Source organism: Vanacampus margaritifer, chromosome 4 (assembly GCF_051991255.1).
Source record: "Vanacampus margaritifer isolate UIUO_Vmar chromosome 4, RoL_Vmar_1.0, whole genome shotgun sequence".
Classification (NCBI taxonomy): Eukaryota; Metazoa; Chordata; class Actinopteri; order Syngnathiformes; family Syngnathidae; genus Vanacampus; species Vanacampus margaritifer.
In genome coordinates, this window is record NC_135435.1 from 10,767,507 (window position 1) to 10,782,598 (window position 15,092).

The 15,092-nt window shown below is 38.3% G+C and overlaps 1 protein-coding gene across 38 annotated transcripts in view; it reads left to right on the forward strand.

Annotated features, from left to right (window-relative positions):
* Positions 1-15,092, forward strand: part of madd (MAP-kinase activating death domain) — a 47,521-nt gene that overhangs the window by 24,212 nt on the left and 8,217 nt on the right. For 15 of the 38 annotated variants that reach the window (XM_077564108.1, XM_077564094.1, XM_077564111.1 and 12 more), the window contains 15 exons: positions 1,007-1,157; positions 1,373-1,576; positions 2,881-2,931; positions 4,717-4,820; positions 4,965-5,048; positions 5,294-5,452; positions 6,252-6,372; positions 6,568-6,630; positions 9,352-9,472; positions 9,779-9,884; positions 9,979-10,089; positions 10,159-10,266; positions 10,492-10,656; positions 11,240-11,312; positions 12,937-13,043. In XM_077564108.1, coding sequence (XP_077420234.1) covers positions 1,007-1,157; positions 1,373-1,576; positions 2,881-2,931; positions 4,717-4,820; positions 4,965-5,048; positions 5,294-5,452; positions 6,252-6,372; positions 6,568-6,630; positions 9,352-9,472; positions 9,779-9,884; positions 9,979-10,089; positions 10,159-10,266; positions 10,492-10,656; positions 11,240-11,312; positions 12,937-13,043 — 1,728 coding nt within the window. The remainder of the gene's footprint in view (positions 1-1,006; positions 1,158-1,372; positions 1,577-2,880; positions 2,932-4,716; positions 4,821-4,964; positions 5,049-5,293; positions 5,453-6,251; positions 6,373-6,567; positions 6,631-9,351; positions 9,473-9,778; positions 9,885-9,978; positions 10,090-10,158; positions 10,267-10,491; positions 10,657-11,239; positions 11,313-12,936; positions 13,044-15,092) is intronic. The other 23 variants (XM_077564096.1, XM_077564113.1, XM_077564120.1 and 20 more) reach the window with 7 other exon arrangements.

Below are 15,092 nucleotides of genomic sequence, written 5' to 3' on the forward strand. Positions count from 1 at the left end.
TTTTCTTATGTATTTATTTTTTATTTGTATTATTTATTTATTTTAAAAGTTTTTGGCCGATTTCAGTTTGCCAGGATATAAATATATATTTTAGCCTTAGACTCTTGTAATTAATACTATGATCGACGCCATTTAAATGTTAATCAACTCTACAAAACACTTTTTTTTTTCGTTCGTTTAACCCATTAAGGTCTAAAACCTGGCAAAACATGCCTCCAAAAACGAAAACCTGAAGTTTTCCTAAAAATTCTATAAAATTGTCAATGCCTACTAAATAATTGATATCTCAGCTCCTGAAGCAGATAGAAGCATAATTCCAAAAACATTTAAGCGCTTACACCTGTGGCGTTCACACAAACCTAAGTTTATTATTATAAACCTTCAATATATATATATATTTTTTTTAAATCAACAAACAACTGTCGCATCTGCGGGTATATTTACCTTCACACTGGAGCGCAGTTGTAATAACCTCGGGGGATTGAGTGGTAATTATTCGTCATCTATTCCATTAGAAAGCCATCAAAAATTTCAACATCCTCATTGTCTATAAACATATTTCTTAACTGTGTGTCACTGTCGACTCGTTACAATGACTCAAATTACTCCCGCGCCGTCGTCAATCGCGTCATTTATTTAATAACTCCCGCAAACCTGTGTCAGCCATAAATGCTCAAACAAATTCCAGGACAACCTACGTCAACCCCCCCCCCCCCCCGTGTATATTCTGATGCATTTCATCGGTTAAAAGACCAAAAATGGGTCAAAATAAAACAAAATGACATATCTGCTCTCCCAGCTCTAAGGGGAGAAACGCGGTCATGCGCTTTTAATGATAAACATTTATCACCTTATTTATTTCAAGGTATTTCACTGAAAACCAACATAAAAACAGTATAACACACTGTAATGTGAATCATCTGTTGTAAACACATCTCTTTTGTTATGTTAAGAAGCAGTTCTTGCATGTGCTTGTGTATTTAATATGAATCATCTTTGTTTTTAGGAAGTGAACAGGAAGGTGTACAAGGGCATGCTGGACATATTGAAATGTACAGTATCCAGTTTGGAGCATTCCTACACAAATGCAGGCCTTGGAGGAATGGCCAGTGTCTTTAGTGTATTGGAGATAGCACGCACACATTATCAAACCAAAGGTAAGTATCACAGAGAATTGTTGTGGTTTTTCTTTGGAGATTTTACTGGTAAATACAATTGATGTTCTAATTCTTAAAGATGTTTTTGCTAAAAAGCATGGATTTGTGCCATTAACAGCGGCCAAAGCTTTTCACTTATCTAGCTAAACTAATAAACATTCCTCTAACTTTGGTGAACTTCGTTTGTGGCCCCTTTAATTTTGATAACTTGTTAGACCCTGAAAAGCGCAAGCGAAGCCCCACAGATAGCGCTGGCAGCCCGGGGAGTAAAGAGAGTCCTTCTGGTCGAATGGAGGCAGCCAGACCGCAAGGTCTTCTGACCATTCCTCACCTGCAGCTGCCACATCCCACAACGGGCAGAGGTGCCCGCCATTTTGACTCCCGGAGCCTGAACGAAGAGAACTTTATTGCCTCGATTGGTGTGTACACCACTCCAGCTTGGTTGCATGTGCACAGTGAGATTCCCTGAAAAGCTCATCAATCCCAGAACAAATTCCTCTCCCGTCTCCAACCATTCCCCCAAAAAGTTACATTCACGACAATGCAGGAGTTGCAATATTCCACACATTATTGTTAATTAAATTGGCTTTCAGGTTATTTGGACAATTCTATAAGCACCTAAGATTATGCAAATAGTGCTTTTTCACATTCATGTCGACATGTATAAAAATAAACTTCAACATAATATAACCATAAAAGTGTGCAATAGTAAAAGCAAATAATGTTTGGAATAGTGTGTAGCTCTGTGTCCCTGCTCGAATTGCGTGTGTCTTGCCTTCCTAAAACATTTGTGTCCCTGTTTGCCACCTCTTGAGGTCTGTCGTCAGCCTCTCAGCACCTTGAATGCATGTCTTTTGATTTTGTTTTTTCAATACCTAAATCTGCAGTAGTGGCCAAGGTCAATCAGTCATGGGCATCACAGAAAAACGGCGGCTTGCTTGTGCCCTTACTGCAGATTCCTACAACACTTAAAAAAAGGAAGTTCCTTTTGCTCTCAGCATGGATTGTGGAAACAAACTCCCAGGAAACAGTCCCAGTTAACAACAAAATGGATGTATTTGAGCTCTCCAATGGCCAAAGCCCCAAGTACAGTAATTGGTTTGAAATAAGATTTTGTGGCAATTTTTTTTCTGGGCCTGTATACCGGGGACACTTTGAGTCAAGCTACAAGTAGCTTGATACCTCTTGCAACCTTGCAACCCTTCTCTTCCTGTTTAGAAGTTGCACCCTCAATTCTACAGAATGCTGTGAGATGTGCATCCCAGCTTTTGCAACTGCTTCCATTTCACCTTGTGGCTCGTCAGCCCCATCAACCACATTCCATGCTCTTCTCCAGTTAGACAATGTCTCGCTCTAATCTGTTTACTGGCGAGCCAGACCACTTCAGTTTATGAAGGATGTTCTCTGTTCTGGGGTGTGAGTCAGCACATTCAGATGTTGGTGTGGCTCTCCAGGTGCTCTGCGTGTGTTGTAATGTTACCATTGTAGCTATCTCACATAATGGACACAACTTGAAAAGCTATGGCTGTTTCATGTTGTTACGCAGCTACATGCAAACATTACAAACATTATACTGACGTCATTCAATAGTGTCATATTTTTTCAAGTTTTATGTTTAACTTTATTTTATTTTGCTTTCAATGCTCATCCACCATACATACTTTTTCAACCTGCTCTCTGACTATCTGTCTTTCTCTCCTTGCTTGCAATGCATCTTGGGTAGAATTGTGGAGCAAGCACCAGGATAAGCAAAAATCTATGGAAAAACCACAGAGTAAGAAACTTCACACATCAAAAAAAGATTGGGGTATTAAGTTGTTGACTCTTTTCCCACCCCTCTCTGTCTTTTTATAGTCAACTATGTCTTTATCTCGGCATAAAAAAGGGACTTAAAAGATGATCCATAGGCCATTAGTGTGATATAATATTGACTCGTAAAGTCATGCAGCACAACAGTTTATATACAGTGCGTGAGACCATTTTAGTCAATTTCTTATGGTTTATTGTCTATAGTTTAGGCTTCATAAATCACATTGATGGTCTGAGCAATAGACATATTTGAATTCAAATTGAAGCCTGTTTTTCGCCACAATAATGGCAAATTCTATGCTATAGTTTACAGGCTTAAGACACTTGAAGGCATTTATAATCTAAGACCTTGCATAAAAATTAGCATAAATACACATGCTGACCTTTCCTTCTCTTTATTCTTTCCAATGTCTTGCTTTTTTTATTTTATTTTATTTTTTAGATATTACTGAAGCCGTTTGTAAATGTTTCATTTTACAAAATTACTAAATGTGTCATATTTCGCTGAAGGTGACAGACTAATTACACTTATTGTTTCTCAGTTTGTCGGCATGCCTAACTGCCTGTGTCTGTGTGTTTTTGAGCCACATCGGCAGCACTGACAAGAGTTAATGTTGCGGTCTGTGATGGAGTGTTACACTGCTTCACGCTGTTGCAGTTTTGTTTTCATTTGTGATTGTTTTTCACAATTTTACTGCACTTTGGGCCTGCTCACTCCTTGCTTCAGTGTTGGTTCTCTTGAAATTTCTTAATTTACACTTGAATGAATCTGTCAGTTTATGTACACTCACCAGTCACGTGAATTCACAATTACACAATTTAAAGAAGGGGTAGGGAACCCTGGTCCTCGAGAGCCACTGTCCTACCTGTTTTTGATGTCCCCCTTTTCCAAAACACCTGATTTAATGAACAGGATCGTTATCAAGCTTCTACAGAGCTTGCTGACGAGCTGATCATTTGGGTCAGCTGTGTTGGAGGAGGGAGACATCGAAAGCAGGCAGGACAGTGGCTCTCCAGGATTTGGGTTCCCTATCCCTGATTTAGTGCTTTCAATGATATTCATTTATTTTATTTTCGAGGTGCTGTTCTTTTAAAAACGGCAACAACAAAATCATGTGTAAATGGAATTTATTTTGAGATTTCAGCTGAGTTTATAATTGAGCACAAATCACTGTAATAAAAAATGGGAAGGAGGATTTAAATGATTGGCATCCTTTTATTTTTCACTTTGTATCAAATATTGTCCTCCCATTTCTCTAGAATGTTTGTACATTTTTTCACCATCTAACTCACTGATGCAACCCTGCACAGATTAAGCACCATAGAACATGGATGGTTGTGTAATTTTAAAAAGTTTTAATTCAAGAAAAACAAATAGATCTAAAATCATGTATACATGCATTTACCAAGTAAAGACCTTTATTATACAAATATTTTGTGCCAAAAATATCCTTGAAATCCTAATATTGCCATGACATTCATGTCCCTGGTGAATGTAATTAATACTCTGGAATCATACAAAATAATGATGAACAGTGGAAGTTTTCATACCAGGTCAGCTTTATGTTCTGACCAGTAGCAGTTTATGCACCATAAAGTGCCAAAAGTTTGCATAAATGAAATGAAGAATTTCTATATTTTTGCTTGTGTTGTTGATGTGCAGTGCTGGCTTTGAATTGGGTGACTCGCAACAAGGTAAGATTGAGAAAGACTAATTGATCAAAAGTCTGACAGTTGTATTTGTCCTCAGGGGCTGAAGGAGCAAAGCAGCAGCGCCCCCAGGTGGCTGATGCAGAGGAAAAGAAATCTCAGATGAGTGCTGATAGTGGTCTCAGTGTCACGTCCGGATCTCAGGTAGTATGCGGTGTACATAAACTTGAGTGAATAGAATCTATAATGATCGATAATAGAATGTTAGCCGGTGTAATCTGTGATGTTGCCTGACTGAAGTACACTGCTGTCATGACTGCTGATTTTTGTCTCTCCTCGTCTTTGTAGAAGAGTGACACAGAGTCTGTAACAAGTTCCAAACCTCCCATCTTAACAAGGAGTACCAGCCAAGACTCTGAGGCGAGCACAGTGGTAGGGCAGGACCAACTCAAATAGTGCATTTTGCCTTTGTCTTGTTTAGCTACGTTTACTTTACATCCTAGATGACAGTTATGGATCAGCTGATCATTTATCCTATTTTGAGCAGTTGTCTACAAAATCTCTGATTTTGGAATGTTAAAAGAGTAATATGTAAAGATGGTAAACCCACACTAATCAATAACTAATAAAGTTGTCAACTACAGCATTTGAATGAATTTATTTGTGTCTGTCTGTAGATAAGTAATAGCTCTGGAGAGACTCTGGGTGCTGACAGTGACCTGAGCAGCACAGTGGGAGATGGCTTGGGTGGGAGAAGTGCTTTACATTTAGCCCAGTCCAGAGGGACCCTCTCTGACAGCGAGATTGAAACAAACCCTGCTACCAGCTCTGTGTTTGTAAGTTCAGGAATGATGGCTCAAATTCATTTTTGGGGCAAACATTTTGCAATTTATTTTTATCTTTCTTCATTTTATGTGTATGTGTATTGTGTATGTTTGTGTAAAACCAAGATTGCAGTTAATGTAGTCCGAGCAGTTAGTATTGCCCTCTGTAACAGAGTTGATTCTAGAAGACATCACTAATGGAAGTGGCTGGGATTACAGTACATTTGTTTTTATATATGCAAGGAAAATAGGAAGTAACCCACAAGTTTTTCATTTCTGTCAAACATTTAAAACCTTGGCGGAAACAGAGTTTAACAGTCTGGAAAGTATTTTGATGTTATAGTATGAAATAGCACCTGTCCATTTTTATTAGTAGTAATTTTTAACACATTACAAAATATTTGTAAGAAATATGACATTAAAACAAATTGTCTGATTTCTATGGAGTTTTCATTTTGTTAAGTTAAATACCGAAGGACAACATAACAGTCAAACAGTCTGCCTGTATCTTATATCTTTAATATTTTAAGCACATTTACTATATGTACTGTGTATATTTTTGATTAATTGGTTATCAGAATTTTATTTTGCCGAATATTAGAATCCGCCTCAAAGAAATTAATTTCAGTCATACCCTAGTTTGAAGCGAGTTCGGAAATCTAAATTTCCTCCCTATTCAATAAATTCTACCTCATCATAAAAACTGCTTTCAGTAACATCTGCAAGTATGATGCAAAACGCTTAAAAAAATGAATAAATTATTGCAACCCACTTAAAATGACATTATTTTTGATAAAATGTGTTTTACCAGGGAAAGACACACACACTAAAACCCGGCGCTAAAGAACACGCATCTGCAACAGCAAAGGGGATGCCGACTCAGCCAATGGAGGACATCAGTATGAGGATCTATCTTTGTGAAGGGCTGATGGGTATGTTCAGTGTGTGTTGGAATCACTTCTTTCAATCTGATTATCCCTGTCCCTGTTGTTTGTGTTCTCGTTGTTTGGTCTATACTCTTTTTGTTTTGTTTTTTTCCCTTTTCCATTAACGCTTTTCAATAATGGCCTAACACCCTCCGCTTGTCTTCCCTCCCGCTTCTTTTTCCTCCTGGGAAAATCTTCCAGGCCGTGATAAGAGCTCCGTTTGGGATCAACTAGAGGATGCTGCCATGGAAACCTTTTCGCTAAGTAGGGCTTATCTCTGTGTGGCCGTTTTTCCTTTGTGTAGGGTGCAAATGTTGTTGACCAAGTCTAGTGCTTAATTTAATAGCTGGTGTTCTGTGGCTTTCTCCACTTGATCACTTATCTCTAAATCAAAGCCATATGTTGTTTTTGATAAGGAACAGGAAGCTGTCAAGTATGATTGTCCTTTACACCTGTAGTTGTTGCACTCTAGCAATCCATATGTTCGCTTTCTCCTCCTTCTTACTCCTTAAGCTTCACTATGACAGATGCAAATTAATAATGTTGTAAAATGATTATTAAATCAATAATGAAAAACGTAAACTAATACAGTGGATCCCAGCAAACTTGTTGTTTCGGACCCGCAGATTTTTTTTCAACATACAGTGCTGCTCAAAAGTTTGTGAACCTCTTGAGCAATTTGGACTTTCCAATTGTTTCAGCCTGATTTTGTTGTTCAATCTGAACCATTACATTTTATGTGAAATAACAGGTGTAGGTTTATCAATTCAATACATTGTTTTTTATTATCAATTGTGTAGTCAAAACTTAATTAAGAAGAGTTTTTGGTCAATTCATGTCGGTGCAAAAGTAAGTGAACGCTGAGCTGCATTGTTTAAAACAAGCAGTCAAGTAGGATCAGGTAGGTCAAATTGGTAGCTAAACTAACCACTGAAATGGACCAATGAAATGAGAGCTTTAGCGAAGAAATTGTGCATCACTGACTGAAACAGAGACAAAACCACATCACCTTAGTCTTTCTTACCCAGGTGAACCCATACAGGTGAGGTCAGTCATGCTGAGAGGAAGAGAAATCTCAGGAGACCTCAGGAAGTGGGTAGCGACAGCACATCTGTCTGGGAAAAGCTATAAAGTCATCTAAAATAAATTGAGCTTCATCATTCCACTGTGAAGCAGATCATCTGCAACTCGAGAACAACTAGAGAAAATTACTACAATCCTGCCTAAAAGTGGACGACCTTCTAAAATATCAGCAAGAACCACAAGAAAAATGATAATTCAGGTAAAAAGCCAACTCGAACATCACATCAAGGGATTTACAGACCTCTTTTGCTGCATCTGGGACACATGTGCATGCTTCAACAATCAGAAGAAAAGTCAATCGACAAGGCTTACATGGAAGGCTTGCTAGGTAGAAGCCTCTGCTCACAAAAAAGATCAAAGCTGCCCATCTCAACTTTGCAGAGATTACCTGGACAAACCAGTGTTTTTGGAAGTCCCTTCTGTGGACAGATGAGTCCAAAATTGAACTGTTCGGTCACAACTAAAACAGTCATGTTTGGTGAAAAGTCAACACTGCATACCAGCAAAAGAACCTTCTCCCTACAGTGAAGCACGGGGGTGAGAATGTCAAGTTTTGGGCTGGCTTTTCATCCTCAGGACCTGGACAACTCCACATAGTCCAGGGAATCATGAATTCAGAGGAATATTGTGAAATCCTGGAACATAACCTGAAGCCGTCCTTTGTGAAGTTACAAGCTGATAGAAGATCATGCAACATGACAATAATCAAAAGCATTCCAGCAGTACAACCAAGGAATGTCTGAAGAACAAGATTCATGTCCTGGATGTGCCCAGTCAAAATCCTAACTTAAATTATAAAAAAAATAATAATAATTTCATGGAAATGCACATTGGAAGTTTATCCGCATTTTTGGGGGGGAAGAACTTTTTTAGTTTCAACGGGTATCAATTATACACGGATTTTCACTATTCAGACCGGCCCTGTCTGTAATCATAAATAATTTCTTCATAAATCTTAATCCATTCTTATAGTAGTACCTCAAAATGTGGTCACAGTCTCTTTCTGTGACACTGTGCAAATTTAGATTTGGTCTTCATTTTAACATCGTTAATTACCGTATTGGATAAGCAGTTCGAATTGATCAGTGTCAATCTGTTATAGTAATAATAAAATATTCTTTAAACACTTAACCATCAAAAGTATAAAATGAAAGCTAATCACTTGACCGGACAAGCCTATTCAACAGCTAGACTGGTCAAAGAAGACACAAATGTTTTTTGTTTACAAAAACCTGCTTATAGTAGTCCTGACCAACTGCAATTGAACAAAAACAGCAAGAAGAAACTTAATTTAATAGAACCGATAACAGCGTAATGAGAGAATGCTTATGCTTAGGCATCCACATCTTTTGCCTATGACATTAAAAACATTCTGCAAAGTTTTTTTCTGCTGAGTAAGACTGTGCATCTGCTTACTTTACAGTAACTTCCAGAGGATACAGGGGGTCGTTTGGCCACATGGTGTTCTGTTCTTAAAACTGTATCACACGACTGTGTACATAAATTGGAACACAGTCATTGTTACATTAAATAATTGTATGAAAAGTACCTTTAGGCTATAGTTATAAAATAAGCAGATGAGCAATAACTAAACGAGAGAACAAATTCAATACCTTTCCCTGTATGGTTGGCTTGCACACTGAAAGGGGTGCAAATGAGTCTGTTGTGTGCCCTTTATAACCGCAAAACATAGCCTATAAGTAAAAGGAAAGTCCTCTGTATTCTCTTACCACCAGCTGCCTATCCGAGCCACTTTGTAAAAAACCCAAAGGGTTAGACATGACACATAAAATTAGTTATTTGAACTTTGAACCGAGCCATGTGATTATCCATTGATGACCATCCTGGAGAATGTGTCAGCATGGAGCTATGCATATTTTGAATGATGTGATGCTTTTGTAGGTAAGGAACGCTCCACGCTGTGGGATCAGGTGCAGTTCTGGGAGGATGCCTATTTGGATGCTGTCATGTTGGAGCGTGAGGGGATGGGATTGGACCAGGGACCTCAAGAGATGATTGACAGGTTTGAAAAGTTGAATACGGTATATACGTTTTTGGCTTTTTGTTTTCTCCCCCAAGCTTGAATCAGGATTGATTTATGTTTTGATTGCTGATTATTTGTAGTTTGGTTAGCTAGTTAGCATCTTTCCAAATACCGCATTGCTGACTAGTAAAGTCAGTAAAACTAAACCTTTGTGGAGGACTGCACTTCTGTGACTGCTATTTCACTACTGAATATAGTTCTTGATAGAATTGCTGTGAGACATTAAACCAAATTTAGCAATCTTTCACAGTGAAGCAAATGTATGTTACTGCTCTGTTTCAATAGATACTTGTCACTGGGAGAACATGACCGCAAGCGTCTGGAGGACGATGAGGACAAACTCCTGGCTACACTACTGCACAATATGATTGCATTCATGCTCATGTTGAAAGTAAGAAACTATGCAGTATTTGCATCAGCGTGCATAATAGGTACGTCGATACCGTCTTACATTAAACATTTCTTCCCCTTAAATGTTTTTCTAGGTGAACAAAAATGACATCCGGAAGAAAGTGAGGCGCTTGATGGGCAAGTCCCACATTGGCCTTACTTACAGCCAAGAGATCAATGAGTTGCTGGACAAATTGACTCAAATGGTCAGCATTTGTCTCTTTTAATCTACTGTTTGAACTGTTGTGCATCACTTTTTCGTGTTGTACTCTCAGAATGGCCGTGAGCTGTCGATCAGGCCCTGTGGAAGCCGTCATATCAAGAAACAAACATTTGTTGTACATGCTGGTACTGATACCACTGGGGACATTTTTTTCATGGAGGTTTGCAAAGTCTTTAATGTTATGGTTTAATATTACATATCGGCGCTGCTATGTGAAAAACACTTATTTTTAAGTTTTTGGGATGTCTGCATTCAGTTTCATCCCAAAAATAAAAAAATGAGGGAAAAAATGGACATAAGTGTTTTTCACATAACAGCGACGATATTGAACTTTTGCCTCGATTGTAAAGTATTACGTTTTACATTTCACTCATTAATGTCTCAGGTATGTGATGACTGCATAGTCCTTCGCAGCAACATTGGCACAGTGTACGAGCGCTGGTGGTACGAGAAACTCATCAACATGACTTACTGCCCCAAGACCAAGGTCTTATGTCTGTGGAGACGTAACGGCCAAGAGACTCAACTCAATAAGTTCTATACCAAAAAGGTAAATACAAGATGTTTTGAGCCCTCTATTTCATGTGTATAATATTTTTTCCCATTAAAACCCTGACGTATTTGATAATCCATTAGAGGGCAGTATCACCCAGCTGATGGCTTTTCCAGCAACCTTGCAAGATTGCCCCAATAAACAAAAGTGCGCATTACGTTTGCGCTTGCATGAAAATCCAGTTTAAAAAAAAAACTTGCCCTCATTTGAATGGGGGAGATTAGAGTGATGAACGTTTTTGCGTAACTGAACACCTTAAAGCTTGCAAGCATTGTTTAAACGACTTTCAGCCTAACCCTAACCCTTAAATGACAAAACGACAGGTGCACTTGATGTCATTTTTAACTGTTCTAATTGAGTTTATAGGCAAAAACACCAAAGCTCCAGAAGACGGAAGTTTGAAAGTTGATTTAAATGAAATAAAATTGTTTGTTCAAAAGGACCAGTAAATACTCTTTTTACAAATAATATATTTCGATTTAAATTAATATTTAAATGAAATATATTTCATGATTTAGGCTTTATTTAAGGATTTTTTTGTCTCCCCTTAAGATAAAGTACTTTCCTCTCTGCTTTCTAGTGTCGTGAACTCTACTACTGTGTTAAAGATAGTATGGAAAGAGCTGCAGCCAGACAGCAAAGCTCCAAACCAGGTATGAGTATGTGTTTTCATAGTAGCTTGGATTTATGTGTGTGAGATGGCCCAGGTAGTTGTGTAACGCCTGTACAGAAAAGAAGCATAGTTTGCACTAGTTTTTGTAAAAAGCTCCCACTAGCTAGTCTAAAAAGTCAATTCAGAAACAATCACCTAGTCCACGCAGAATAATGAACACAAACTAGAAAATTTCCCGCGGAAATTTTGAATGGGACTGCTGACTCTTGTAAATGAGCTGAACAGTTTAAAATTTAAACGACTGGAATTGGTCAAGAAATGTGGAAGTTAACCATAATCAATGTCAACTAAAAGTATCTCACTGTCCCTTTAAGAAAAATGCACTTTTCACGCACACACATTTGACTTGGAGACGTCACGCACCCACATTCCATTGATATTGTATGAGAGACGCACACCTCGAACAAAAGCCTCTCACGACTTAACGGTTCAAGATGCAGATTCAAGAAATGGCTCGTTAGAACGGCAAGGGTTTGGGGAACGCGAGCATGTTCTCACTTTTTTAATCGGATGAAAAATTACCAAATGAGAGCAGGTTGAAAACTTATGATTTATCCAAAATGAAGAGGAAAAAGGAGGCAAATTTAACATGGAAAAGATAGGCGAGTTAGTCCGACTTCTCCTCGCTTAAAGTGAAAATAAAGGTACTAAATGACACCTTAGCCAAATAAAAGTTAGTTTGTCTGAAAGAAGAGACTTGTCACTACAAAATGTGAGAATTTGATGTCTAGTGAGCAAAGATTGTGGCCATGGTGACGAGTTGAAGTGAAACTTTTGACTTTTGGAAATAGATTTTTTGTTTTGTTTCCGCCACTCAAAGCCTAATTGCTCCACAGAGTGTAATAGAAGGCTATTTCACTCACTGTCTTTGAACCCGCACAGGGGGGAGAGCTTTCATTCCTTAAAATAAATTTCGACACTGAGCTAAAGATGGGAAAAATTGCTACAAAATGAGCTAAAATTCATATCGGCCGGATAACGTATGCGCGCGCAGCGTGTCTTGGAAAAAGGTGCTTGATCTGTAATTTGTCCCCCCTTTCTTCATTCATTTCCTATGGGAGTTTTTTGGGAGTTTTTTGGGAATTGCGTCGCCATGGTAACTCGGAATTCCTAGAAAATGGAATGCCGCACCGGGTCAGATCGAGCCGCATCATTTGATACCTCATTTGTCCCGGTGCGATCTACGGTACGGGCCGCATTTTTGCCGAAAAATCTGTGGATTTTCTAGGGTGGAGAGTAATATGTGCTGCTTTCAGCAGTCCCATAACAAGTGCTTCCCACACCATTTTAATACTTGGGCGGGCCACCCAAGTAAACTGGCCACCACCCAGGTAGATTTCAAGAAAATGTAATAATAATTTAAAAAAATATATATAAAACCGTGTCGTGACCAGATATATTACATGTAACATTAATCCTCCTCCACCCAAATACCCAAGTAGATTTCAAATCTGTGGGAAACACTGAACAATCTCAGATTCAGCTCATGAATCTTTGTTTTATGGTCAACATTTACAAACAGCCAAATGCAACTAAGCCTCTTAATTTTTTCTTTAAAACGTTTGAGTCCTAAATAGCTTTAAACTTTGTACTGATTTTGTTAGGTCCAGAGCTTGGTGGAGAGTTTCCTGTCCAAGATATGAAAACTGGTGAGGGAGGGTTGCTGCAGGTCACATTGGAAGGAATCAACCTGAAGTTCATGCACAGTCAGGTAAGTAGCATGTACCACCGCAGAAAGAGGCTTCATACCTCACTCAAGGGCATGAAAAGAAAACTCACTCATGGTAATGGAGTTTTCATCCCATCTTACTCAATGCCTTTCTGCTCATCTCACTACTTTGCATTTCCTTTCACGTTGTGACCGTCTTCCTCTAGTGTTACACGCTAACTAGCTAGCTAATAGTCCAAAGGTAGTAATGTCTGGTAGAATGTTTGATTGGCCTTTTGTCATAGTAAGTCGATATTTTCCTTAGAGGAAGAACTTCTCTCTTGCGGTTTTTTTTTTTGATTTAGCTGTTTTCTTTTCATGTTAGTGTGTTTGCCTGCATGCTTGCATTTCCCAAACAATATCAAGTATAAACACATCCCTCCTCATGTTTCTTTTCACATTTGGGAGATAAAACTTCTTGTTCATTTACTGTGTGGGAGGAAATTAAGTGTTGATGTGTGTGTTGTGCATCAGTGGTAAGACTGATGACCTTGATCAAAGACTTTTCATTAATAATTGGCTATTCAGTAGCAACCTGGACATTTTAAGTTTGGACCCTTAAACATTGTCATGTGTTGTCTTCATATCTACACAGATAGTGAGTTACAAATTAAAGGAGAAGCCTTCATAAAGCGCAATAAAAAATATGGCGGCCTCTGCTACTTTTGCACCTGTTGTCAACGTCCAACGTCATGTGCAATTTGTTATGATTCACTATGCAATTTAGCTCCCGCTATTTGGGATTTAATGAAACAATCCTCCAATGACAAAACAAAGGAAACAAAAACATCTTCATTTATAACAGCGTCGTATCATATCTAGGGTGTTCTACATCATTGATATATTTTACAGTGTTATAATCCTGCATTCATTTTAAATTTCAACTAATACAAATTTGGAAGAAACTACAATTTCTAGCTTATTCAGGATGACTGATGCATTACCAATATAGACATTTCAAGTAGATGACTAGCTCTTTTGATTCGATTATTACTTAATCGTTCATTCTGTGTCACGCTACACAAATGACCAGAACTTTTCCAGTGACTCCTCTTCAATTTGCCTGTTTTTCCATTAGTGCCTGATAATGTCAAAAGAAAGAATCCGAAGTTTGAGCCTCGTAGCTCAAACGGTTTTCGAGTTGTATCCCTTAAAAGTTTGGGTGACACGCACACTTTTGGGATCTGGGAAAAAGGAAGGGGGACAAGAAAAGGTTCCCCCCAGGTTTCAAGTGCTCGGGACACCATGGGGATAGTAAGTCTAGTGTATAATGGACTGTTGGTATTGTGTACAATGTACAAAAGGTTAATTTGCATGTAATTACACTGTGTTTTACATTGATATTATCCTTGTTTTAATCTGCATTTAATAATGTGGGTCTGTTTTTACTACCAGAAACATAATCAAAAGTTATTATTGGCTCCAAATGTGAATGAAAGGCAACTGTTGATGGGGTAAAAAAGGTCATTCCGATCCTCACGTGCCAACATGGCCAACCAGTGGCCTGAAGTCGGAGATCTGAAATTGTCATTTTTTCCCTTAGCTATATTTGGAGCCCACCTGTACCCCCCACTAAAGGCCTGAGTGCCTTGAATCTCTCTATATACATAGTAGAGTTCCCAAATATGATGATACATCAGTTGAAACCCCACCAGCACAAAACATTCCCAAGAAATAGACACCCAAAATGTCATCAAAGTGTATTGCGTCATTTTAAAAAATCCACTTTTAAAGGGTTCATATCCCTATAAAATGCTATTTTAAGTGTAAATTCTGATAAACAGGGCTAGAATACATACATATAGCAATTTACATGTCTGTACCTACCTTAAAACAAAAGATACCGGCCTCCAAATATGGTCCAAAATGTAGTATAATTCCCGGATCCCAAAATTGTGCGTCACCCAAACTTTTGAAGTAAACTCAAAAACCGTTTGAGCTAAGAGGCTCAAACTCCGAATTCATTTTATTTATTTTTTTTACATCAGGAGGCACTAATGGAACAAAAATCTGGCAAATTGAAGAGGTGCCACTGGGGAGGGTGTGTGAATT